Source organism: Perca flavescens, chromosome 17 (assembly GCF_004354835.1).
Source record: "Perca flavescens isolate YP-PL-M2 chromosome 17, PFLA_1.0, whole genome shotgun sequence".
In the NCBI taxonomy this organism is placed as follows: Eukaryota; Metazoa; Chordata; class Actinopteri; order Perciformes; family Percidae; genus Perca; species Perca flavescens.
In genome coordinates, this window is record NC_041347.1 from 26,708,815 (window position 1) to 26,736,315 (window position 27,501).

The 27,501-nt window shown below is 40.0% G+C and overlaps 1 protein-coding gene across 1 annotated transcript in view; it reads left to right on the forward strand.

Annotated features, from left to right (window-relative positions):
- peli1b (pellino E3 ubiquitin protein ligase 1b) overlaps positions 1-27,501 on the forward strand; it is a 41,564-nt gene that overhangs the window by 2,334 nt on the left and 11,729 nt on the right. Inside the window, exons 2-3 of the mRNA XM_028602719.1 lie at positions 21,671-21,978; positions 27,074-27,203. Coding sequence (XP_028458520.1) covers positions 21,896-21,978; positions 27,074-27,203 — 213 coding nt within the window. The 5' untranslated portion in view covers positions 21,671-21,895. The remainder of the gene's footprint in view (positions 1-21,670; positions 21,979-27,073; positions 27,204-27,501) is intronic.

Below are 27,501 nucleotides of genomic sequence, written 5' to 3' on the forward strand. Positions count from 1 at the left end.
AGTTAATCGCGATTAATCGAATGTTTATCACATGATTAGCCTAATATTCTATTATTTTGCATTTCAGAGTTTTTAAGTACATATTAACAATGGAAAGCAATTATTACCGGTGTATCTTGATTGGGAATCAAATTAATGCAAAGAAAGTGACTTTATAAACTTAATTTTAAGATTTGTATTTGTTTATTATTTATTTACTGTAAACAAAAGAAAAATTTGAATCTAGCATCAGTATTAGGGTTGGGTATTGTTTAGTTTGGATATCGGTGCTAAAGCGGTACTTTTTTTTACTTTTGTGCCTGAACTGGTACTTTTTAAGAAAGTTAAAAAAAGAACGGTACTAAACAACAGTTGGCGACATTAAAGAACGGCTTGTTGATTGCTAAGGCCATATGGTCCAAATTAAATTATTTAATAATAATGTAATAACAATAGCTTATTTCACTAGTAATAGCTGTTGAACGACAAAAACAACCACCAGATGGGAAAAGGGCATTTAACAATAACTCTGAATGTACCACCAGACTGTAGGTTACCACTTTCATTGAATGCACCGTCTGTGTTTTTCCGAGAACAGCAGCTGCACATTGTTACATCCCGGTGTCGGAATCCTCTACAGTGAACTACAGACAAACTTTACACTGTTTAGCGTTAGCTGTCAGCATTGTAACCGTGTTTAATCCAGCTACTCGCTAGCAGTAGGCTAACGTTAGCTGCTGTCGAGTGTAGCGTTAACTAGCGTCACGTGCAGAGATGTTTCTGTTGCCTGTAAGGTCTGTTTCAGAGCATCAGAGAGAAGCGCTGAAGCACCGGAATGAGGCATCAAAATCCGCGTTGCTATTCTTGCAGCAGCAGGATGTGTTACGAGGAAGTATGGCAAAGGGTCAAAATAGTAGCCTGTTAGGCATGACGCGAAGCCCAGTGAAGTGAAAATAAATTAATAAATGGTGGCATGCGATTTAAAAAAAAATACCGCTTTATGCTCGGCCCTTAATCGCATCGCGATTAATGCGTTAATGCTGACGGCCCTAATTTTTTTGTTTTTATTTCAATTAAAAGCGTTGTGGTCTTGTACATGCTCAGCAAGTTGTGTGATCCAGTAGGATCATGAAACACATTTAAAATACTGAAACAGAATTACAAAAGTGCTTCCTATCAGTCCAATAAGTATGGCTTATAATATAAAAAAAATAAAAATTAAGTTTACTTTAGCATTTATATACATTTTCAGGATGGAAAAAAATGCTAAATCTATGCTGCATTAGTTGCAAATTGCAGCACAGGATTTTGTTCTCAAATATCGCTTCTATAAATCATCAATTCACGATGTCCTTCTAAATCCTAGTTGTAAGATCAAAAGACAATGACAAATGTCAGTGATCGCACACACACCACATAACACCCTCGCCACCTCATCTCACCCTTTGATGCCCCTAATATACATAGCTCTCAAGTAATTTGAGGGTAGGAATTAATTACAGGCGACAAATTACTAATTTGTGAGAAAAAATGAATAGTTAAAAGAAACTATCAAACATTTTAACCTTGATATTGTACTTGTGTATATATATATGTGCTCTGTACTAGCCTGAGCTAAGTGTGAACTGTGTGGAAACCTACTTTACTTTGATTGCATATTGACTCCTAGATAGATGAAAAGCTGTAACAATCGGTAACAGTTGGTGGTTAACACCTTGGTGTTGTCGAGTGTGTTGGAGATTCAAACCAAGGTGCCAAACGGCTGTGTGTGCGTGTTTGCACCCTTTTAAACCTTAATGATGTTAACAGCAGGTTTTTCATGAGAAGATACTTTTATTTTGTAATTGTTTGCATTTTATCTTTTTGCATGGACGTGTTTATAGTGTGTAGTTTCACCATGGAAGGCCTCTTAGCTCAGTGGGGATCTGCGGGTGTAATTTTCGGCACAGCTGAGCGGCAGATTCCCCCCCGCTGTGTGTTTAGAGCTTGGCATTCTCCTCCCGGACGGCTTACTCTTTGCTGGGCTGGTAAACAGGCTGAAGTTCGTGCAGGGAGATTACGTCTGTCATGGAAAGTGGGTCAGACAGTAGGCACGTTTTTATGGCCTTGTTTTTGCAAGGTAGGGAAGGAAAGAATAGGGGGGCATTAAACCACCACTCAATTTCCATCGTGTTGCTTGAGGCCGCCTGTGTTCGGTACAGTTCTCTTATACTCTCGCTCCTGTCAGAATCATTTATCAATCAGTTTCTCAGATCAGATACAGTACCTCTGCTAACTAGGCATTCATACTGCAAGCATCTTAGGTGATCCTGTGTTGAGGGGTGTGAGGGGCTTTGTCAAGTACATTCTAGTGTGTTCAGGCAGAGCACAAAGTGCATTTTTGCCTTTCGTTACCCGCATGAATTTGACCACTGTATTTATCCGCCCCAAACAGCCAATGTAAAGATGTTAGTGTGTGTGTGTGTGTGTGTGTGTGTGTGTGTGTGTGTGTGTGTGTGTGTGTGTGTGTGTGTGTGTGTGTGTGTGTGTGTGTGTGTGTGTGTGTGTGTGTGTGTGTGTGTGTGTGTGTGTGTGTGTGTGTGTGTGTCCGTGTCCTGACAATCTGATTGATCTCACCAGGAACGTCTTTGTGTTATCTTCCTCCAATCTCTCTCCCTTTTCCTCTTGTCTCCATATGTTCATAAAATGAAAACTTAAAGATGCCTCTGGGATCAGAGCATATTTGTTTCTCAAATTACAGCATTTTTAACTAGCTCAATTATTGCTAGTTGAAAATGCAATAAAAAGCTTGGACACTTGAACGCCTTTTTTTGTTGTTGTCCCAAATCGCACTGGTCCAGGCTGTTCGTGTCCACCTGTGTCTTTGCATTGACTTTACGTGCAATCATGCTGCCTAAAATTGATCTTGTGTTCTTTTGGACGAACACACTATATCTCTTAGTCTCGCTTTGCCAGACCTTCCTCCACAAGCGGTGCGAAGGAGGGTCTGGCTAGTCCCCACAACAATCCGGGATGGGAGAGAAACGGGCTCTGGTTTATTGGCATTTCTTTTATCGCAATCGTCATGGGTGGCAATAAGCGCTGCACGGAGCCCCAGTTCCGCTGCAAAATAGCCTCGGGAAGGAACTTGTACTCGTGTGTACGTTCAAAAGATGTTTTAGTCGTGCAACAGAAAAGACAGATTAGACAGATAATCTAGCTAGCTGTCTGGATTTACCCTGCAGGGATCTGAGGAGCAGTTAACCATAGTCCTCAGAAATCCACCGGAGTTTAAAATGTCAACACAAAGAAAGCGGCTGGAAAAGATTGACATCTGGCGGAATTTCATCAAAACTTCCCCAATCAAACAATACCTGCATCGATCCTTTTTGTACCCAGATCAATGGTAAAGAGACAGGAAATTGTTCTTGGTAGATGGGATGCAAAAAAAACTGCAGCATCATTCAGTTTTGTGGTGTGACAGTGTAAAGGTGCTGCGTGAAATTCATCAGTAAGAAAAACATTTTCCTCCTGTTATTTTCTGGTAAAAATAAAATCCCTCCCGTAGTTCATCACACATCCATGTTATAATATGAATTATGTAAACTCAGTACAGTACAAACTGTTTATTGTAAAGCCTATAAATTATATAAATCTGGTTTGCTCAGAGTAATAATATGTAATGTAAGGAATGCATAATGAAAAAGAACAAAGCACATTGGTAGAGAAGTACCTGCACAATAGCTGAATGTCCATTGTACAATGTAGTCCTTTCTCTTTCTGAGTGTGTACCTTCTTCATCACACCATCTCTCTTAAAGTGCTCATATTATGCTTTTTGGCTTTTTACCTTTCCTTTTATATCTTTTTTGTGCATGTAATTGGTTTACAAAGTGAAAAAGCCCAAAGTCCACCCCAGAGGGACTTACCATCTCCAACAGAAAACACTGTTCACAAACTGCTCCAAACAGCTCTACTGTAGTCCAGCCTTTACTTCCGTGATGAACATGCGTCACTTTGTAACACACGTTATAATGCTCGCCTAGCTGCTAGCGTGGCACTCCCTCAAACTCTGCTTCTGACTGGCTAGTAGTCCTTACCTAGCTATTGCGCATGTGCAACTCCCAACAAAGATGGAACAGAAGTGCGATACCTCACTCTGTAGCTAAAACAGAGAGCTCAACACACAGGGTGAAAAGAGGAGCTGCAGCAATGTGCAGTACAACAAAAATACCGGTATGGTGTTTTTGGAAAATTAAACCATGTAAACCTATTCTGATATAACCTCTAAATACAATTATGAACCTGAATATGAGCATAATATGAGCACTTTAATGTTGAGCTTCTGAGGAGACTATTCATCATTTATTTAAGGAGCTATTGTAGTAGTATATTTATGATAAGGGGTGAGTATGGTCACCCATTTTGTTCCATAAAAATGAAGAATATATTTCTTATTATTTATCTTTTACACTTATCCAGTTTGTATTTGTCTCTTTCCTCCCGTTTGCTTCTCAGTCACTGAAAGTAACGCCAATGCTTCTCCCCTGCTGCCAATACCTGAGTCAGAAAAGTAAGGGAGGGGAAGAACTGAAACATAGTGAGGCTGTTCAGCTCCTTTCAAGCTGTTGGGGAGTGCACAATTTGGCTTTGACTTTTTTACTTTAACGGTAAGTCAGCTGATATTCATGAATAGAAACCTTATTTGTAAATGTTGACGGAGTTCTGGGGGAAAGAAATATCTCTTAATGTCCGAGATATGCTGACCCAAGAAGAGCTGAAACATGTTAGGGAGAAACTAATAAAATTGCAGTATTTTATTTGACCTTTTTGCAATAAACATTGAGAAATGGAACAAATGAAATAATGTCACCGTATATGTGCAGCTCTTTACCTCTGTAGCTCAACTGGGAAAGGGTGAAAGAAAGAAAAAGCCAAAATAATACTTACAAATATAAGTCCTTTCATCAACAAATCTTATTTTATTTTTTTTAACAAATCTTATTTTTGTTCTTGTTTTTAATTACTGATTGTTAGAGCTGAAATGATTGGTCGATGAGTTGATAGTCAGAACAGTAATCCGCAACTATTTTGATAATCAATTAAGTGTTTAGGTCTTTTTTTAAAGCAAAACAAACCATTCGCTTGTCCATAGTGTTTCCATTGTGATGATTTGCTGCTCTTCTCTGTTCACTGTAAACTGAATACCTTTAGGTTTTAAACTTCAATATATGAGACATTAGAAGACTTTACCTTTGGCCATTTTAACAATTTACTGACATTTTATGGACTAGATTCATTGTTTAATTCACCCCTACTCTAATGTTAGATGCAAATCTAGAAGAAGTGTCCTTGTTAACTTTCTTAAAGGAACACGCCGACTTATTGGGAATTTAGTTTATTCACCGTAACCCCCAGAGTTAGACAAGTCGATACATACCCTTCTCATCTCCGTGCGTGCTGTAATGCTGTCTGACGGCTCCAGCGGCATCAGGCCAGCACAGAAGATGCATGTGAATGGTTCCAGTAATCCTACTGCTCCGAATAAGTGACAAAATAACGCCAACATGTTCCTATTTACATGTTGTGATTTATAAGTCTGGCGTGTACAAAAAACAATGTAACATGAGACACAGCCGTCTTCTAACTGTAAACAAACCGGGAACTATATTCTCAGGCGGAAGAATATAGTACTTGGGCGGAGTGATATGCTCGCAGCAAGCCTGTCTGAGAATATAGTTCCCGGTTTGTTTACTGTTAGAAGATGGCTGTGTCTCATGTTACGTTGTTTTTTGTACACGCTGTGACTCTATAAATCACAACATGTAAATAGGAACATGTTGGCGTTATTTTGTCACTTTTGTCACAATTGGGAGCAGTAGGCTAGTTGGAACCAGTTACCTGCATGATCTGTGCTGGGCTAAGCTAATGCTGGAGCCGTCAGGCAGCGTTACAGCACGCACGGAGATGAGAAGGGTATGTATCGACTTGTCTTACTCTGGGGGTTACGGTGAATAAGCTAAAGTCCCAATAAGTCGGAGTGTTCCTTTAAATGTATTTTTCTATGCATGCTAGATTAATCAGTCTTCCCTGAAAACAATTGTGATTTGTGTTTTTTTCCAAAACGAGATGGGCAAAAAAAACGTTGCTAGTTTAATTTTATATCATGCAGTAAAATGATTTATATAGTGTACCGTGGTGGGCCAGCCTACAGTGCTTTGCCTTATTATATTGCATCCTTTGACCATTGCACATCATTGTGGCTACTGAATGGATATATTGTTCAGCTGTAACACCAAAACAGGACCACTTCTACAATTTGGGCAAATACACCCCAAAAATTCACCCTACTTCCTGTTTTACCACCCAACTAGATTTATATTAGAGCAGGACCTCCTGACAATAATTTGTTATGTACCAAAATTGCTGGTAAGGCACTGAAATATCCAAGATGTAGACAAAAGTTATCAAGTGGTAGATGCTGGTCATTTCCTACTTTCAGTGATAGTTGTTCCCCTGAGAAACTTGTTTTTTTACCTCCTCTGTTGTGTGTTCAGCACCTCTGCCCAGCCTGTTTCACTTTAATTTCCCTTTGTATCAGCACAATCTTTCACTTTTACAAGCAAGAACCGAAAGCCCTATTGAGGTTATACATGAAATGTGAAAGTAAGGAAGTGTTTTGAGGATGTGAGTGTGTTTGTATGATTCTCAAGATACCATCTCTATGGTTTTCCTTGCTGTGTAGTTCATACAGGCGACTGCACCCAAAACTACTGATACATTTTGGCACCTTCTCTTTTCCACACGCACACACATATTCATATGTACACACAGACCTGTAATTATCAAATCCCCTCTGATCGTGCATGATTGCCATTTCCTGCTTCACTTTCCAACCTTCCTGTCTCAAACAATCTTGTGTGTACATCCTCACACACACGAATGTGTGTCTGTAACTTGTTGTGGCTTCCCAAGGGATCACTGCTGTTTCTGCGACTGGAGTAAAAGACTGGGCAGTAGTCGCTGAAAATCCATTAAATAATTAAAGTCTGAGAGTCCTTGTGCTCAACACAGCAACAGCAGACAGTTGCTGAGATGTGAAACACAAGCAGAATTGGCAATTCTGAAATTTAATTGATTACATAACATGTGAAACAGTTGTTTAGACAGTCCCATTCATTTCCAGAAATCTTAAGTCTGTTTTATTTTAAAAAAAGGTCCAGGAGATAGAGCCAGAAGTATGAGATGGAAGCAATGCCAAAACCCAAACTAACTCCACTGAAGCCTCAATGTTAGCAGCACCAAGCACTAGCTTGTGTTATTCGGCTGGACAAGAGGTTAATGATTACAAACTATGACCAGGTGCAGCACAATTAGGCCTACATAGACCACTGTTTTTTTCATTCCCCAGAGAAATGCAACCTTACCAACACTGCAAGGACCCAAACAGGAACGGACGGTGAACGGAAACATGAATCAGCCTCAAGCACGCAGCTGTAGAAAACGTCTTCCCTCTGATGTTTTCTAGTTTCTGTAATATTGACCTTTAGTTTAGGGTATGTGGGAACAAAATTGTCTGATACCACTCTTGGCATTTCATACTGCCACCCTGACTGTTTCTGACTACAGCTAGCCTCTATGTATAATGAATTATAAATAGCTTTTATGTTGACATAGTTTTACAGACAGTTTAGATTAAACGGTGTGTTTGAGCTTTTTTTAAAAACACTGCCACACACTTGCCACCATTCACGTGTCAAATAGACATAAACTGGCAAAGGGCTAAAGTGACAGAAAGCAGAACAGCTCCGAGAGGGAATATCGGCTGTGAAGAAACAAAGCTCTGTTCTGCTGTACCATGCTTCTAAGAAGGTCACATTGTATACTACTGTATACGATCAGGAAATGGCGCTTGGCTGTAGAAGCACTAAGGTTTTTGTGAGAGTATGTATAATTGCTCGTCCATATGACCATACACCCACATGTGTTTAGCTAGCCAGTCGGTGTACAGTACGTCTTTGTGTGCATGACTGCATGCAATTCATTTTTGTGCTGATTGCACCAATTTCAGTTTTTGATTGTAAGTGGCGCACAGGCCTTCAAATGCTTATATGTCTACATCTCTATGTGTTTGCATCTTGTTGCACATCCGTCAACAGAGCTGTTTGTTTTCTGTGTTCATAAGCCGGTCTGTGTTCTTCCCACTGAATCATTGATGAGATTGTAATTTGAACGCTGGCCCTTCTATTTCTTTCCCTACCTTCTGTCTTCAGTTAGCCTCCTCCCAGCGTCGCTTACAGGAAAAACCAGTAGGCTGTTCTGACAAAGCACAGACAGCAGCTCTGCCGTGCAAACTTAATAAAGCAACCATTACAAAATTAAAAGCACCACAGAAACAAACAGTTGCAGTAACTTTTCCATTTATATTTTAAAGCACACACTAATGATGAAACTGTTATGAAAGAAACGGTTACTCAACTTTTTTGGCAGTTCATCATGCCTTATGTCCACACATTTATTCACATATTTTTGTGGCACAGTCCTTTGGAGATCAGCACGCTATTCTGTTCCAGTCATCGAATGCTTGTAGGCATAAAACAAAATTTTACCCCAAAAAAATAGCAGATACTTTAAAAACAATCTTGACTCTTAACTATCAAATGAAACTGATCTATTAGTTGATCGAGGGAAGCTTTTCTAATGTCCAATTAATCATTTCAGTCAGTTATTAGGCAAAAATACCAAGAATTCACTGGTTGTGGTTTTTAAAATTTCAATATTTGCTGGTTATCTTAGTCTTAAATAATATTAAGTTGAAGGATCTTTGGCTTTTGGACTCTTTGTCAAAAAAACAAAGTAAGACATACATTTACAGACCAAATGATCAATTGATTAACCAGAAAAAAATATTTGTTGTTAGTTTTAGCCCTAAAAACTGGATTTCACTCCTTTTATTAATGTCCCACTGGTTCATACTCGTTACAGTTATACATACATAGTTTCAAAAGTTGGAAGCAACAAGGATTGCACTATGGGGAAACTGACATAACTAATTAGGGAGGGAAATGGGTGGGGGAGGCAATAGAATAAAACACAGGACACAGTCATAGTCAAAGTCAAAAGAATTAAATAAAAAAATAAAAATTAAACTTAAAGAATCTCAGTTTACTGAGGGGTCACAGACTGATGATTTGAATATTTGACTTTCAGTGTTGGTGTTACTCTACACTACATTAGAGGCCTTATGTTAAATTCATTCCTTTTACTCACACAAAATGAGGTTTCAGCCACTTTTCTTTTTAAATTCAAGCAGCCTAAGTTGGATTTTGGGAAGTCTGATTCACATGCATATTTCAAAAGTTATCCCCAAAAAAGAAATACAAAACAGGAACCACCGCCACTGTTTTTAATTCTCTTCCTAAGCTGCTTTTATTAGGCAGTAAAGCCAACAGTGGAAAGAAGGAAACTTTGGGATGACTTGACCCATATGTTGTGAGTCAGATTCACCTCTCTTCACAGTGAAATGAGTACCCTGACATGTATTCTAGTCCTTTGAGCCTCCAAATAGGCTGACCCTGGACTCAAGTCTAGCACCTCTGGCTCAAACTGAGGACCCTGTTTTGGTGGGACTGGTCCTGCATCCTGGATCCTTGGAGATGCCAGTCTCTAAAGCCAAGTTCAGACCAAAGATTTGCGACGAGACGAGTTGAAACTACTTGCAGCGCGTGGGTCTGCAGCGTTCTGAAACCTGCCAAGTCACACCACTGCGACTAGACAGTCATCTCCATAGCAACGACTCTTTGTACTTACATCCTAACTTCCAGGCTTTTTGTAGCTAAATATTTCATTAAATGAGAATGTGGATAACGTTGATTTGGTTGGGGTTAGGCATTTGACCTTGAGTGGTTAAGGTTAGGATATGGTTAGGGTTATGTTACAGGGAATTTGGGACACTAAACTGCACGTACACCTTGAGATACTTTTTACAGTTACATTTCAAGTGATGAATCGTTGAAAACTCATTTTATTTATCTGATTCAAGGCTTTGTCCTAGGCTCTCCCTCTCTTCAGTCACACTCTCGCTCGCTCGACCGTACGTGCTTGCTGGCGCATGTTGAGCCTCCATTAACAGTTTGTAACAGAAATAAAATGGATTATGGATAATTTTATTGTAGCTGACTTTACAAGATGACTTTGCTATTGGCTGTTCAAACAGGTGACGTCCCTTATGTTCTAAAACCAGCCTCTGGAGACTCGACAAGCTGAGTCCCAGGCGCCACTATCGGCTGGTTTGAGTCGAGCTGAGACGGGCCGGTTCAGACCGCTGCAACTTTTCTCTCCAACGTTCTAAAACGGTTTCATCTTTGGTCTGAACTGGGCTTAAGACCCCAAAGCAACTTGTATTTAGTTTTGAGCAGCAGGAATTTGGCGCGAAAGGTTCCAACACCAGTTTTCCTTTTTAGGAGTGAATAGTGTAGGTGTGAATGGTGCTGTCATGCACTAGGAAAGATCTGGTCCTTGTGCACTTAGCATACTTTGAAGTTAAAAGTGTGTATTTTTTCTTAAGGGGATCGTGCCTTGGTAGACGTATGATGTTCATAGTTGAAATTGGTCAGAGAGGTGTGATGTGTGTTGGCTTTTCAGCAGCTTAGAACACGTTTACTGCACATTTCGGCATGTGTTGGTTTTTGTTAAGCGTGAGGCCCAATAGCTTTTGATGCCATCTTCACTATGTTCACATCTGCTTTCAACAAGACAGTTTGGGTTTACATTCCTCACCTTGTTTCTAATGTTCACGTCCTTTTCCTGACCTGCTCCGCATATTTCATGCCTTGCTGTTTATAGCTGATGAGTGTGAGTATTGTTGTGGCAACGCTTCCTCAGGTCAAGTGTTTGGCATTGAGCCCAAGTGGATTATTCTAATCTGCCTTGTTACCGACTACTCCTTTTTTTCCATCATAGTCACATCTATGGAAGATCCTCTTTAAAGTAGCTCAGCATGGCTTAATATTGGCCACCTTGTGTCTGTGTAGACTCACTGTGTTGGTAACAGCACATGGGGAAGTGGTTTGCTTTGAGTACCAGTTTATATGCTCTCTAGTGTAGGCTAATAGTTACTCCAGAGAGCCCAGACACCACAGAGTGTGCATGTCTTGTAATACGTTTCTGTAAAAAGGGTGATAAAAAAGACAGATGGGCTAAAGCTAATTCATTTTTATTTGCCATGTTATAAGGCATGTGTGCTCTTACCCTGAGTAAGCAGGTTGTTCATCACACAGTAAGTCTACTGTTTATTCACATTTGGCAGACCCTCTCAGGCAGAGCGAATTACAGTGCTGCTCAACTTTCATGATTCAGACAAACAAAACAAAATCAGACCGTTCGACCCCCGGTCCGGGTAGGGCCTGTCTGTGTGGCGTTTGCATGTTCTCCCCGTGTTTTGCGTGGGTTTCCTCGGGGTGCTCCGGTTTCCTCCAAACCATAAAGACATGCATGCTAGGTAACTAGGACTACAGTTGGGAATAAGCCGGCTGGCTAACACTGCCACAATTACAGAAATGTTGATTAATGTGTATTGTCCTCACCCTGTGAAGATATATATTTGGTGGCCGTCAAATCATCCTTTTAAATAATTAGGTAGCCATAAGGTGCAGCAGGGAGAAAATATGATGACTAGACTTACTATCTTCGAATCATTCTTTATGATTTGTTCACTACAAACTTTTCTTTCTGTAGACAAAGTGTGAGGTGTGAGACAATTAGTTTATTAATCGATTGAGTCAACCGACAGAAATAAATCAGCAACTATTTTAATAATCGATTAATCTAGGGTTGCAACTAAGTATTATTTTCATCATCAAGTAATTTGCTGATATTTTTTTGTTCAAGCGAATAATTGTTTTGTCTTTAAAATGTCACATTTTGGTGTTTTTCCTTAAAAAAAAATAACTGAAATTATGAATCGATTATCAGAGTAGTTGCCGATTAATTTTCGGTCTGAAGACTAATCGTTTAATTGACTAAATCGTTGCGTCTATCACTTTTCTGTGATAGAAAACTGAATATCTTCAGGGTTAAATCTGTCGATTGGACTAAACAAGATATAGGCTCTGGGAACTTTTGATGAGCATTTAATGCAATTTGCCGACATTTAGAAGACCAAAGGATTGAGGATTTTATTTTAGATTACATAGAAATTTTATTAAATAGGTTTTTAGGATAGTTCTGTGTTGTGTAGACCTGACCACAACTGCTCTGCTCTTTCTTTTTAGTGTAGTCTAAAGTTTTTCTACCTGTTGTCCGACACAGGAGTTTGTATTTTGCAGTTTTAGTGTTTTTAGGGGTCATCTCACAGTAGGCTCAAGTTAAATCTGGGGGTGACACTGAACCCACACCTGTTTGCCTCAAGTGTTCTCTAACCTGGCTGTGTGTCTGTGTGTCTGTGTGTCTGTGTGTCTGTGTGTCTGTGTGTCTGTGTGTGTCTGTGTCTTTGTGTCCACTGTTATTTCCTTCCTCTCATACAATGTGTCATGGGGCTCATGTGATTCTGGCACACAGTATGTTTCCATCCATCTTGGTGGAAATATTGGACCACACACACACGCACATACACTGGAGAACACCTCCAGGGACCATTGAACATGAGAGGTGTGTGCCTGCCTGTGAGTGGGTAGGGAATTGGGACTTGGTGTGTGCATCGACACGCTGACTCTAAATCACTTTTGAGCAGACCTGCTACAGGCATGTCTATGGCTAGACAGAAATGTTCCTATGTCTTTGCTCCAGTATGTGTTTAGGAAAATATCAAAATGAAAATATAAACCATGAATAAACTCACACACATGAAACACTAAAATATTTTATTTCTACTGTCTAAGATAACACTCAGCAGTAACTCATGTCAGGAGTTCACACTCTGGTTTGTATTATTTTGTATTATAATGCAGTCTTATCTGTCTGTGTACACCCAGCTGAGCTTCAGGATATTCAATTCGTGCTACATTAATTTTCTAGAATGTCGCATCAGCAGTGGTTTTCTCTGTTGGTTTTATCATTCCTCTGGATGGAAATGCTTTATGTGTACCAGTACACATTGTGGGTTTATTTTGAGATGGTAGTTTGGAGTTTTTGTTTAAATAGAAATAAAAATATGCTACAGCCAGCTACAAAGAGATGAAAAGATGATGGGCTAGTTAGAGTTGCATCGCAGCACACATCCAATCAAATTACTTAATATCTTTATATTCAGTGAAAATTAGGAAAAAGGGTGTTGGAGACCTTTTCTGAAATACAATTAACACCACTGAAAGAAAATGGGAGCAGGCTGGAAAATTCCGTGTTAACTTTCCAGCCTTCTCACACTCTTTTTGCCAGTGTTTGGCCGTTTGCCAAACACCGGCAGATTTAAAATTTTGTCTCAAAGTGTGTGTTTTCATCCGGTCAGCCAACAGGAAGGCCTTTATTATAATTTATATAATAAAAGACTTACAGCTATCTCGAGATGTCCAGACTCTGAAGCCAGTCTGCAAGTTTCAGATAGGGGCGAATAAGTGAGTTATAATTAGTTTGATCCACACCATCATCATCATCACCACGGGTCAGCCAATGATGTGAATGAAGGCTGCTTTGGGTTTAAAACACTCCCTATATTTCAGCAACATTTTGCAGGTGCGCTATGTCTTAGAAAAGTATATATATATATATATATATATATATATATATATATATATATATATATATATATATATATATATATATATATATATATATAAAAGTTTGGCATCTGCTTTTTTACATTAAGTAAACCTTTGCTACACACCTCAGGTACAGTGAGTCAGTCATAAGAGTAGTAGTGATGTAGAGGTCTTGATCGGATTAATCAACACACTTGATAATGCAACAGGAGTAAACCAAGTGGAATCCCTCTGTTCAAGACAAATGAACATATGCTTACACACTAAGTACTGGGAAAAATGCTACCCGTCTTTATTTTCATGTTCTGCGATGCCGATGCCTTCTGTTCATGTTTATTGATCGGACAAGTTTGAGCAAGAATAAGAGACAGAATGGAAGATAGGGGAAAATCTGGCATCAGGTCAGACCCCCCCCGGATCAGTTTCCGAGTCATCGAGCGTCTAATCTTCACAGTGTGCAAACCCAATCCCTCTCCACTGACCCGACCATGCAACTCTACACACTGGAGACCAGACCCAGGGCGTCTGGAAACGTGCTCGCGCCCACACAAATGCTCACATATGCACACAGATGCATTTCACAAAATAAATCCCCACTGATCTACACACACAGCCACCTACACGGAAATGTCCAAACTACTTAATTTGTATGGTTAACACATGCTTTGACTTGTTATTGAGTGTTGTTAAGATTGAATACTTTTTTAGACAATAACCACTTGCGGTACAAGGATGAGGTTTATGGTCAGACAGAGCAGTCTTCCCTTTTTCCAACAACTAACCTCCTGCATGATATGCTGCATAATGCTCCAGTTTATTCACTATTTGGAAAAGCAATGAAAGACAAAGACAAAGAAACTGTAGGAAGCCTTTTATCTCATGCACTTTCCTTCTTTAAAAGCCAATAAATGAATGACTGATGTCCAGATCCACAGGGATTTTTTTTTAATTCTGTAATGTTTCTTTTTTTACCCTGCCACCTGCATCAAATTTACCTTAGATTTTGTTTAAAATTATAGTTTGTATCTGCCGTGGGGTACAGTGTCTTGCTTTATAGCACTTTGACGTGATGCTGGGGTTTTTGACCACACTTTCAGAACCGCTCATATGAAATGATTTACCCAAATATGTTGCTGACAAGCTAGCAATTTATTTAGAGCTCTCACCTGGATCATTTTGAGCGGAGGAACGAGTGGTCTGTCTGTGAGCTGACTGGCGGACTGACTGAAGACTCTCCCACCAAGCAGCTGGTGTTTATCACAGGGAGTTGAGCTTTCTGATTTGAGGTATTGACGTGGCTCTGCCTCCCTTGGCATGGAATTCCTCTCAGAGACAAACTGTTTTTTTATTATATTTTGCTCTGTATGATGATTAGAGAAACTTTAGGCTGATTGTAGATGCTGTAGAAGTCCACCTTCTAAGTTAATGGCGGAGCTCAAACTGAGGTTGTTTTGTAGTAGACCAGGGGCCTTTTTTTATGATGTTTAAATAACCAGCTTGCAGAGGGCTATACCCTCACCCCTCACTGATTTAAAGGTCTTAAAACGGAGTTCAGGGCTGTTATATTGAGAGGAAATCTAATCAAAGGAGAAGAGAATACCTATGCTGTCCTATGCACATGAGAGAAGTGTGTGTGTGTGTGTGTGTGTGTGAGACCTGTTTTATAGATGCTTTTGTCCTTTTTTTCAAGATTAACTGAGTAATGAATGGTTCTATAGAGACTTGAATAAATGCACATAACAATGCATCATATGATGTCTGTAATGCATAGTGTCATTGTAGTTAAAATGGAATTTATATTTGTATTTCAGTGGATTGAATATTGTAACGGAAATGTGCTGTTGTACTTTGGTGTAGTTTGCAGTTATGCCTCCCAAGAGACCTTTTCACTGCTGCTCAATTGGAGCTTGATTGTGGCAGCAATCACCTCTTTCCCTCGAAGCCATGAGTTTAAGCACATGGAGGTGCTTTTTCTCCTCCACTGAGCTGAATAACTTCAACGTTGTTTTCCAAACAGGACAAGAGTTAAGTTGGGTGGAGTTCTTCCTGGAGTGGGAATTTGACAAAGAAAGCTTTTGATAGATCAGCTGAGCATGCCATGTCTTGTTTACTCTGTAGTTCACATTTAACCTCTTTACCATCTACCCAACCATCTACTTTCTTTATTTGGTATCTTGCTGGGTTTCTTTTTACACATCAGAAACATTATTATTTTAAAATATGTGTCCTGTCTTGATGCTGGTTATAAATCACGGTTGAAGATTACATGTGCAGGTACAATTTAATTTAAGGGATTTTCGAAAACATAATACACATCTGCAGACAAGAAAAGATAAGACACATCTGTACTGGCAAGAGAATCTAAAAAAACTATAAAATGACCATGGAGATAAAAAATAATGTTGCATTTTGCTATGGCATTATTTTCTTTATGCAATCTAAAATTGACCTAAAAACATGATTTCATTGATCATTTTTATATAATTTAAAAAAGCAGATTTAGAGACGTTTATACGCGAAGGACATTGGAGATCAAAACTTAGTTAAGTGTAAGTCTCACTAAATTTAGAAATGTGTGTATCAGTGGGGGGAGAAGCTGAAGCGCCTTACAATTAAAAAATGTCTGTTCTAGATTATCTCACAGGTGGCGTTCGGCAGTGCCATTTGAATGTCAGTTGTCCATTTTAAGTCCCGCTCTGCCCATTTTTCATTTGACAGCAGACTACTCAGTGTTCTTTGAAAATGTTCTTTCTCTTTGGTTGCAGACTAGGCTTTGGTACTTCTGTAATTTTATCGGGGTCTGTTACCTAGAACTGATCACCTCTCTGTAAAGTGAACTGTGGGCATAAAACAGGAAAACGACATTCATACTACAGTGATGCAATATAGAGCTATTGGTTTTGGGTACACATAACACCAAGATGTTTATGCCCCCCCTCTATTTGTGATAAAGGAAGGAAGACATTTGTCATGAGGGATGCAAAGATGAAAAGACTGAAGAGGAGGGATAGGTAGAAGAGAGACTTTCTGTTTTTGGAAAATAATTTATGTAAGCTTTTGAAGAAGACATGCGATTCTGCTGCTCAGCATGGAACCGCTGGGGAGCTCAGAGCCTCTCGCTCGCAAGCCGCTCACAGTGAACATGAAAGGTGAGAAACGCCTAAAAGCCTCAGAGTGCTTGAGGATGTGGTGAGAGCCAGTAATACTGGAATGATAAAGCTATCCGATGACCTTCTTGATGAAGGGCTTTGATAAAGATCACAGCAGCCACAAGTAGGAAGATGAGCAGCATCTTTCCTAACTTAGCTTTTGCATTTTTTACACCTCCATACTTTCGCTAACAAAACTACCATCCTCTTTCAGCCTACATTTTATTGATACTGTCTTTTAGCGCAGCAGGTAGAATTTCAGTAGCTCTTGGTGTGCCATGACAAAACACAGAAAAAGTAAATATATATACCCGACAGGTTGCTAAACACATTCTGGAGACAGCTGGTCAATTTGCAGGAAAATAAATATGAGAAAACCCAAGCAAGATGGATTTGTTTTCAGCAAGCAATTTGTTAAAAATGTGACTCTAGCAGGTGTGCTTCATATTAAACTCCACATGTCCAGAAAGCCAGAAACATATCATCCTCTTTGAGTCTATGCCAAGCATCTGTTATTATTTATTGATCTGATGACCCACTTCACCAGAGGGATATCATTACCACTTTCCAGTAATGAAGATGTCACACTGTGTTGGGGTTTTCTTTTCTAGTCTGACCTGTCCTGGTCCCTGATGTGGGCATTCTTCTTTCACAGAGTTTGTCCTTGTTTGCTACAATTTTTTAATTGTTTATATAAAAAGCTCACTTTTTCTGCTGCTTTTCTATGTCATATGCTATGACAATAACCTGCATATCCTTGGGTAAGACTGTTCGTTGGACAAAAACAAGTAAGTGGAATAAGCCATCTTTAGCTCTGGGCATATTCTGACATAAAAAATTATCGTTTAATTGAGAAAATAATTGGCAAATTAATCATTATTTAAAATAATATACTTCTTTTACTCTTACCTTATATGGGAGTTAACTTTTATTTCCTTTTATGTTATTAACATTTTAAATGTTTGTCATTGACTGTGTTGTAATTTCAGTAAGGAAACGGAGTTGAAAGAATTGCAGGTACAAAAACTGGGAAAATTAGAAGTATCATATATCATTGGCACATTTTAGTGTTATGGAGGTGTGGGAACTGTCGTCACAAAACCAGTAAAGTAGCAAGTATCTAATAGTTGATTTAGGAGATTAGTTACCACCATACTGCAGTTCCCTCTTTGACTTCCTCTTTGTCCACCCTGTTAAGAGTTTCTTCTGACCCATTTCTGGTTTCTGACCTACCAGCCAACACCGCCTCTGGTTAAATTGTTCCTGAAAGTGTTATCCTTTGACTTACCACTTACCAGCATCAAGCATTACACACCTTTCAACTGAACATGAATGCATCGTGCAGGTCTCAAATCCTGCAGAGATCCTCTGTTAACTTTGGGTGGGACCTGGTCGATTTATAATCCCATGGCGTGTTATGTATTGCCCTTTGGCAAATATGTACGCTAAATAGGACAGTTTGACATGTTGCACTGTGTCTCGGTTGGCGATGGATTCATGAGAAAAAAGTGCAGCTGTTGCCCTGATTCCGTGTTACATGAAGACATATTTATGTGTTGACTGCCTGTGTGCATGTACATTTGCTTGTCATGTGTTGTGCTCTGTTGGTAGCCAGTGGGAATGGCAGGTGTCATCCGTGCCTCCTTCCAGTTAAGTTTTACGAGGGCTTTTGTAAGTGTGAGGTTGCTGTTCCTGCTGTCAGCAGCACGCTGTTACAATCCCTGACCTCGGCCTGCAAAGTCAGTCTCACTGAGCTCTAGATCCACTGTTGTAGGACTGTGTGTCTCGGTAGCTAAGCAGCAGTTGGCATGCAGCCACACCGAGCTTTGTGTCATGCAGAGTTGCAGAGGCCGGGAGCTTAGTCAGACACACACACACACTTAAAAAATGATATACACGCCCATACATATAACGTGTGTACTAGCAGTGCCAATTTTAAGCAAATTCCTCAGCCAGTTTAATGATCAATGATTTGATGAATTGATTTTGTTTCAGCATTAAGTGAAGTAAGTAGAGGAATCAAAGGTTGAATTAAAGAAATTAAAGAAATTAAAGCTGTCATTCAAAATTGTTCCTGATCACTGCAGTGTTGATTACTGTAGCTTAGAATATAAAAACAAACATCATTCATGATTAGTTCATGGGAAATCTCAGTCTCTGATGTTAGAGGCTAATGTTCACCATACTTTTGGCTGCTTTGCATATATGATGCTATACCAAATAATGGTTGAGTATGAACTTTATTTCCAGGGAGACTGGGCTGGGTGAGTTCATGTACTTGAGCACACAAGAAGGAAGACTGTTTGTTTGTGATTGACGAATTAGGGGGACTCGGGCTCTGGAGAGGCTGCTGCTGTTGAGTTCTTGATAACCGTAGAGTTGAGACAAACCCATAATTCAGCACTCTGGACTCTGATGTGTTCAATAACGGTAGGACCTACTGCACTCAGACCTTTTTTTTTTTTTTTTTTTTCTTGTGGTCTTCAGTTTCTGGATCCATAGGTCAAAATCAATTCCTGGCAAGTCAGCCAATAGCTCCCTCGGCACTACTGAATGTGTGCACATGTGATTGTACACAGATGATTTTACATGCACACAGCTTAGAGCATAGTGTTTTAGTATGCACTGACAATGCTGCATGTGTGCGTGTGTGTGTATGTGTGAGTACGTGGGATTAACCCCTTCTGTCAGGGGAGCAGGTGGGGCTGAGGCTTATGTCCAGTTTTGCAGTTTAAACACACCAGTCTTCCCCTCCCCCTTCTTCCTGCACACTTTTCCAGGTCCTCCATTTTGCTTTTATCGCCTCCATCCAGGATAAAACATACCTCCTCCACCTTGACCTCAGAAAAAGTGGAAATGTTAACAACCATTCGTACCACCTGCTGAACTCTTGTCAAAAAATGTCAACTTGAATGTGTTGAACTCTGCTGTACTTTCTGTCTGTGCCACCACAGTTTCACCTCCACCCTCTTTTCTCCCTTTCACTGTGTGTGATGAAGCTGTTGATCATTTCGTGCTATACTGATTCTATGGTGTGATACACTGAATATAGATCTATTGTTAACACATTTTGGGGAGCGAAATACCGGGATGTGAGTTCTAACTCAAAGGTGTTATTTCTTCAAGTGTGAGGCTGTGACAGTTCAGTTGGTACGTTTGGTAGTAGAATAACACTTTAAATCAGGCATGTTAGAAGACTTCTGGTAAAGTTTAGAATTTCTCACTGAACACAGGTATCTCAATACATGTTAGGTAGTGCTGAACAATGCTTCTGTCTGACATTGTGTCTGATACTTGAGGGCCTCTGTATGAACTTCTCCCACTCGGTCTAATGGGACTATCCGCCTTCCTGTTCTTCAGTGAGAGTGTTTGGATTAAAGCCCCCCCCATCCCTACTCATCATTACAAGTGCAGGAGAAATATTCTGCCTTATATCAGGACTGCCTGAATGTGAATTGATGATGTTTCTATTCTGCTCTTGTTTTGAAAGACAGCGTAGCCCATTTAAGTTTTGCTTTATTTTTTCGTCAAGTGAGAGGAAGCGATGGGACATACAAAAGGTAATGAGTTTAACCCATGATGTCCTTAGCTTATTATAACCGGAAGTCCATCCTCTCCTTTTTCTCATGCCTTTTTTTTCTTCTCACACATGCTTTCTTTCTCTTCTCCTCGCTGTGATTTCCTGTGTATTTAGAAAGCTGAGTCTGTGTTTTTGAGTCATTCTCTGAAGTCAGCATTTGCAGACACCCACCTCACTCAGCAAGAACAACAAGCCTTGTATTCCCGACCTTAGTCATGTCCCTGATGCTTTGATGAAGGTCTTTTTATTTTAAAACTTTGCAATAAAATCTTTGGATGTGTGTGGGGGGACTATTGAGCAATTTCAGCCATTTAAAGTTGCTCTAAAATGAGGCTGTGTAGGGCTTAAAGGGATAGTTTTTTTTTCCTCGTTTTCTATTATCACTATTTAAAATGACCCTTTATACAGTTGTCAGTGAGGACCTTTACTTGGACGGTATAGTGCGAGGGGGGTTCATGATGTCTTCTAGGTCCCATCCCTCCCCATGCAAGCCCCCTGACCAACCCGTAGTAGTAACTAGTACTTCCCACATAAACAGCCCAGAAAATGCAAGGGGTTGGTTGCATTAATGGAGACCTGTCGTGCGATCCAGAAAGTCTGTCTTGTGTAACAGATCCACGAGTTTGAAGGATTAATATACTATGAGACAGGATTTTACATCTCTGGAAAGTTATCACGGTGACAATCATTTTGTCTTTCGTCATGACAATCGTGAGGTAAACGGTAAAATTATGACATTAATGTTACAAAGTAATCTACCAGCACCCCTCCCCTCCCCTCCCAAAATTGCCCCAAAAGCTAGTGCGATGAGATGAGAACTTGTGCGAGCTATTCACATGCGTGAAATTAAACATCAACTGATATCTGTAGAAATCTAATTAAGGGATAATGTAGAACCAACAGGTCATTATTACAAATTAAACCCAGACAGGGTGCGGAGGGGTCTTGAATCAACCTGAATGGGTTTAATTCGCAAAAATAACCCGCTCGCTCTACACTATCCCACTTACGTATTACACAGCTACTTTGACACAAAATAATGATTTTAAAATGGTCCTCTGGAGTCTATGATCAGGACTGTGTCCAATGCGGTGCTCTGTTATTCTGAAATAACAGATGCCGTTATTGACCGATCAGAATTGAGTATTCAACAAAGCTGTGCAATTCTTAATGTTGAAAACACAGAGAATTTTAAGACAGAAATTACATTTGAATAATGCTTCCTCCACTCAGGCCATCTTGAGTAAACACTCTAATCTTAGTGTTAATCCTTTCTTTGTCACCGTGCAGGGCAGGACGAGTGGTGCTGCGAGAGACGGACACATGAAGCATGAGAGGGTGGAGCTGAGGCTCAGCTGACCCTTCCCCTTCCTTCTCCTCCTTTCCCCGTGCTCCATTCGATCAGCACTTCCCCCCTCTCCCTTCCCCTCCTTTTCCCTTCCTGTGTCCCTCACCCTGTTGGATCTCACCAATCTTGCCTCCCCTCCTCCTCCAAACCTCAATCAGCCGTGCCCAATGTACTTCCCGGAGCAGGAAAACATCTCCACCACCGCCTCCACCAAAGTGCCAGTGAAGTATGGAGAGCTCATTGTGCTGGGGTAAGCAACAATACATTACAGATACTCATCTTTACATCCAAAACACACCTGTGAATGTATCCTGATGTCCTATCCTAAATGGGTGTATTTGAAAAAGTACAAGTAGTACCAATTAAGAAGTGCAAGGGTCAGAACTGTAGTTACTCTATGTTGTGTAGCTTGAATGTCGCCTGTGTGTATTGGTCATGTTCGACTGTTTTGGTCATTGTTGGATCTATGACTCATGGCTGATAATGGTTAATTGTGTTGGTGGCAGTTGATAGCTGTTTTATCTCAGTCCAGGCGTTTTTTGAAAACAAATTCACCTCCTAACCACAAACCAAGTTTTTGACCTCTTAATCGACCTGTATTAAACCAAGAATCACACAATAGAGGAAGTGAAGCAATGTGTCAACATAGACAGGAAGGAAGACTGCTTGGCTGGATCATGGGCATGGATGTAAACAATCTATGATTTAAAATATTCAAAAATTGGCTTTCAATATTTTTTGGGGGGAGTGAAATGGTGATTTGGCACATTTGTTAGACCTCAAATATGCACGCATTGTATTTGGGTAAAAAAATCATTAAATGCAAAAACAATTTATGCTTGTTTACAAGAACACAGCAGCACAATATGTGAACACATGCAGTGTTCCAGGAGATAAACCAGAAATGCCTTTCCAGCAAACAACATAAACAATTGTGATATTTATGTCCAGTTGCACGGGGTCATGCACTGGGAGTACACACAGATAGGATTGTTGAAGGGTTATAATTTAGTATATAATAGATGAGATCAATTATGGCCACGGGCAGCAAAATCTTTTCCTTCAGAGATTTGGTTTGACTCAAGTCCACATACTCAGCTGTAGGAAAAACCTTCCACCCTACCCTGCATCAGCATAGAAGACATATAACACACACACACACACACACACACACACACACACACACACACACACACACACACACACACACACTTTCTCCAATAACAACTGACAGTGAAGGACTTCCTTTATCTGTCTGTCTCCTGTTTATTCCCCAAAGGGCTATTCCACTCCACTCCTCGTCCCAGCCCACTCCACAGAGGAATCCAGATGTCGGAAAGAACTCCTTACGCACACTTTCTTGTGCACGTACAACGCTGACACACATACACGTATACACACACACACACACACACACACACACACACACACATTTTTCATGTCTCACAGCTGACTCACAATTTGTTGTTCTGGGTTGTGCTGCAGCGGTATTGTCAGGGAGATGACCGTGGAAATTTTCCCTAGTGAAAAAAAGCAGTGTGCAGCACTAAGCAGTAAACACAGTTCCATGCCTTTACAAGGGAGAACTCCAGTTTTCCGTTTTGCTCTGCTTTTTCCACTCCTATTTTTTTTATTCGAGGTCAGGCCATGCTTTTTAAAGGGTCCCATTTTGCTGGATGACATGAGTAGTCACACACTCTGCTGCAGGTAAGGCTGCTGTAAGTGTAGTGAACACTTTAATACGCATTACAGTGCATTTTGTGTGTGGCTTCAGTGGGAGTTGAGCCCCTAATAATTCCAGTTTTGCAAATTATTATACTACTCAGTCACATCCTAAATTGACACTTTATTTAGGTTGAATCACTGCCTCCTGTAGAGGCATGACTGGTAGGGAGTAGACTACTCACAGTACAGAAACTAGAATGGTGGGTGAACAGTTAAAAGAGTCATGTCACAGGTATGTACAATAAGGCCATCTAGCTTCACATCAGATTTTGTTTGAGGAATGCCAAAAACTGTGATCATTGAGTGCCCCTAATAATAGAATGTTTCCCTTTTCACTTTGACTGATATATGGATATGGACAACAATTCTCAAGTCTAAAACCAGGCTAACCGTGGAATAGCGTATGAGCTAAACCAATTAAATTAAATTCAATTTTATTTATAGTATCAAATCATTATCATCATTATCACAATCATGTCTCGAGTTATCTCGAGACACTTTACAGATAGAGTAGGTCTAGACCACACTCTATAAATTCCAAAACTCCAACAATTACAGTAATTCCCCCAAGAGCAAGCATTAGCAGTGGCTGTTGCAACAGTGGCGTGGAAAGACTCCATTTTAGGAAGAAACCTCAGCAGACCCAGACAAGTGTTTCAGAGGATAAAAAAACAAGTTACTAATACTGATTTGGCATTATACAATCTGTTTTCTGTAGGCAGTAATTATACTTACTTAGTTGGTTATGGTTTACTAGATGAAGGACAATTGCGGTAAATTACTTGTTTTCATGAATGTGCTAACTACAATAAACTGCTCAGCTGTAGTGAACTCCAGCCATTTGGATCTCCCAGTAGGCTAAAACAAGGATGAGGATTTAATTGAGACTCCTGTGTGACCAATGAACAGGCTCACACATGCAAATACTAATGGAGAACCCCATCAACACATAGCTAAGTGTTATATCTGGCCTCCTCGCTAACGCCAGTCCAACATTACCATGTTTGAAGCCCAGTGATGTTAATGGCCTAATCCGGAGGAATGCTCGGTGTCTCTGGGGACAATCTGTTTACAGGAGGGCATACTAGACATCTATGTGGCTTTTTAAACAACTGTGACGTCACTGGATACATTGCCGGCCCTTCAAATCCATCTCTGTCCATCTGTGTATGTGTGTAATTCCGTATTAACATAGTAGTTGTTTGTCCACTTCCCGGTTTATGCAAAGGCATTTTTCATGTCTGCCATGAAGTGTAGTGTCCCATGCTTTCCATGGGGATGGAGAACACCGAAAGAAACATTCTCTCCCTACCACGTATATATTTAGTTTGGCACTAAGACAAATTTCAACATCTATTTTGTTATTTAATATTTGCTTTGTAACGTCTCTGCCTTCAGTCTAATAACCTTTGTAATGTTAACACATGCAACTCAGCCATAGACTGTAATTACGGACACAACCTGTCGTAATGTTTTTATAGGGTTACTGCATCAGTGGTAGCTTTTTGCTGTACTGCGAGTTTTAGTTTACTAGTGTTTGGAGGGAACACACTCAGACACACGTGTGTTGCTAATTGTGGATATTAAAGAATATAGTACGTGTCTGCACCCACAGACTAACTTTTTCCTAACTCTGGACCTTCCTACCTCACTGTAGGAACAACCCGCATATGCACACACGCATTAACACACACTAACTTGTTCCTAACTTTGGCCGTTTTGAGAATATTTGGATACATGTACACTCACACTTTACTGCTATTCATGGGAACCTGGGTTTGAACTGCGAGCAACACTTTGAGCTTTCTCCAGCTGACTGCCCTGCCCTCTCTCCGGATACGGGCTAAACTTCACCATGGTTACACTCTTGCCATGGTTACTCCTCTCAAACGTTGCTGTGGCTCTGTTCTCTCACCATGGTTACTCATAATCCCTCCCAGTGTTGATCCCAGAAGATCTGCTCTCTCAGAGAAACATTTCACTGTAGGCTGGGCATCCTTACAACCTTTTGGTGTCTTCCTTGCTGGACTCGGTACAATGGGTGGTTACATTTTTAAGAGCCTGATTGGTCAAAGGCACTTTCCAGCTAGGCTGAGATCCTATAGAGCATGGCTAGTTCTGCTGTAGTCAAAGCGTTTTCTCTTGTTTTTTCTTATTAATGTTTAAAGAAAACTTTTTCAGACATTACACAGTCCTGCGTCTGCAGTTCTGTTTTTTTACTACTTTTTTTTACTTTGTCGCTGTGTTGTCCAGTATTTGTGAAGTTTACCACTGGATTCCTGCTTTTATGGAAATCTTTTGATACATTATATAATATATAGCATAAGTTGGCTTTGAAACGTTCTGGGTAATGGTACATGCTCAGAAAGTCAAGAGATGTTGTTCTTTTGTATTTTTTTTATTTGGCTTAACCTTTTTAACAGACCCCAAAAATGAATGATATAATAATTCATGGCTAAGCAAAAAGCTGTAGGAAGCAATTTAATCTCTGATCATGTCTGGTGCTGTGTTTTTCTTGAGTTATCACATTGTATTTATTGCAGTTGAATATAGTTACAGTATATCAGCGAATCCAGAGGAGTCCATAACTCCTGTGGCTTCTGGGTGTCATAACAATGTTAAAGTAGTGAGCGATGTTTATGCATGTGGTAATGTTTATAAAGGTGGTTTGGTTAGCAGGAATCACGTCACATTGGTAATGGCTTATCTAAAACATGTGTGTGCAATGAAGAACAAAACCTTGTGCAACCTGGGTGTGCGTGCTGTTGACAGCAATTAATGTGTATACATTTATACATGGAAACCCAAAGTACAGCTACAGTGTTTAAATCACTGGCTGCTATAGCAAATGAGCACTTTTTTTCTCCATCCAGGTTTTTTTTAATTTCATTGCTTATATCCACGAGTTTTGCTCTTACTAATCGCTTTTTTGTTGTTGTATTAGTGTTGTCAACTAGTACCTTCTGCTATGTTGAATGAGATATCTTGATTTTTATGAATGCAATGCAACTTTTTTTCGAGGGATGAACCCCTTTTCTACTATAATGCAGCTGCAGATGGGTCAGTTTAAGTCAGAAACACACGGTTGATATACTGAAAGGTAGCTGGAGATGATGAATGTTTTCTGAATGTTTTTTTTACTTTAGGATATTTATCAAGACACACACACACACACACACACACAACAGCACAGTCACGGTGCAGCCGGGAGTCACAGAGACTCCATTCTGTTGGAGGGAACGCCTCTGTTTATCCTTCTTTCCTCGGCCATGTATCAGGCTAAATGAGTCTCTTTGTGTGTTTATTTTCTCAGCCTTTCTGGGGTTATGTTTGGAGGGCTTTGTTGTTTATGGGGACATGATGTGCTTTTGTAAAAAAAGAAGACAAAAATGCATGAAAGTATAGGTGTGTGTGTGTGTGTGTGTGTGTGTGTGCGCACACTTGCGTGCGTTTGCATATGGTCTTAGGGGCATGGAGGGAGTGCACCAAAATGCCTCAAGCATTTTCCACAATGACTGTTTTTCCAGTGTATTATACGGCTGCTCAGACAATAATGCCCTATTGTTTTGTATATGTATGTGTGTGTGTGTTTATGTTTTTGTGTACGTGTGTTTGTGCAGGTACAATGGCTCTCTGCCCAACGGGGACCGAGGCCGACGTAAGAGTCGTTTTGCACTTTGTAAGAGACCGAAGGCAAACGGGGTGAAACCCAGCACAGTTCACATCGCCTGCTCTCCACAGGCAGCCAAGGTGAGCACACAGACATAAACACACAGTACAGTACACACAATACAGTATCATGTAGTCATCCCAGGGATCCCAAAACTGCAGTCATCAAAACCCTACACATCAGCAGTTTCAGTCCCTTTCTTCTTGAACTGAAAGTTTACGTGATGATTTTAAGTGAGTTTCATGGCTATAGTGGTCATTAAAATGATGAAGAAAAGACATATGCACGAGTTAGAAAATATCATTCTTTTCTCCTTCTCTTAAAAAAGGATAATCTTTGTAGGGGTATGATTTTATTTGTCTGACAACATCAAATGAA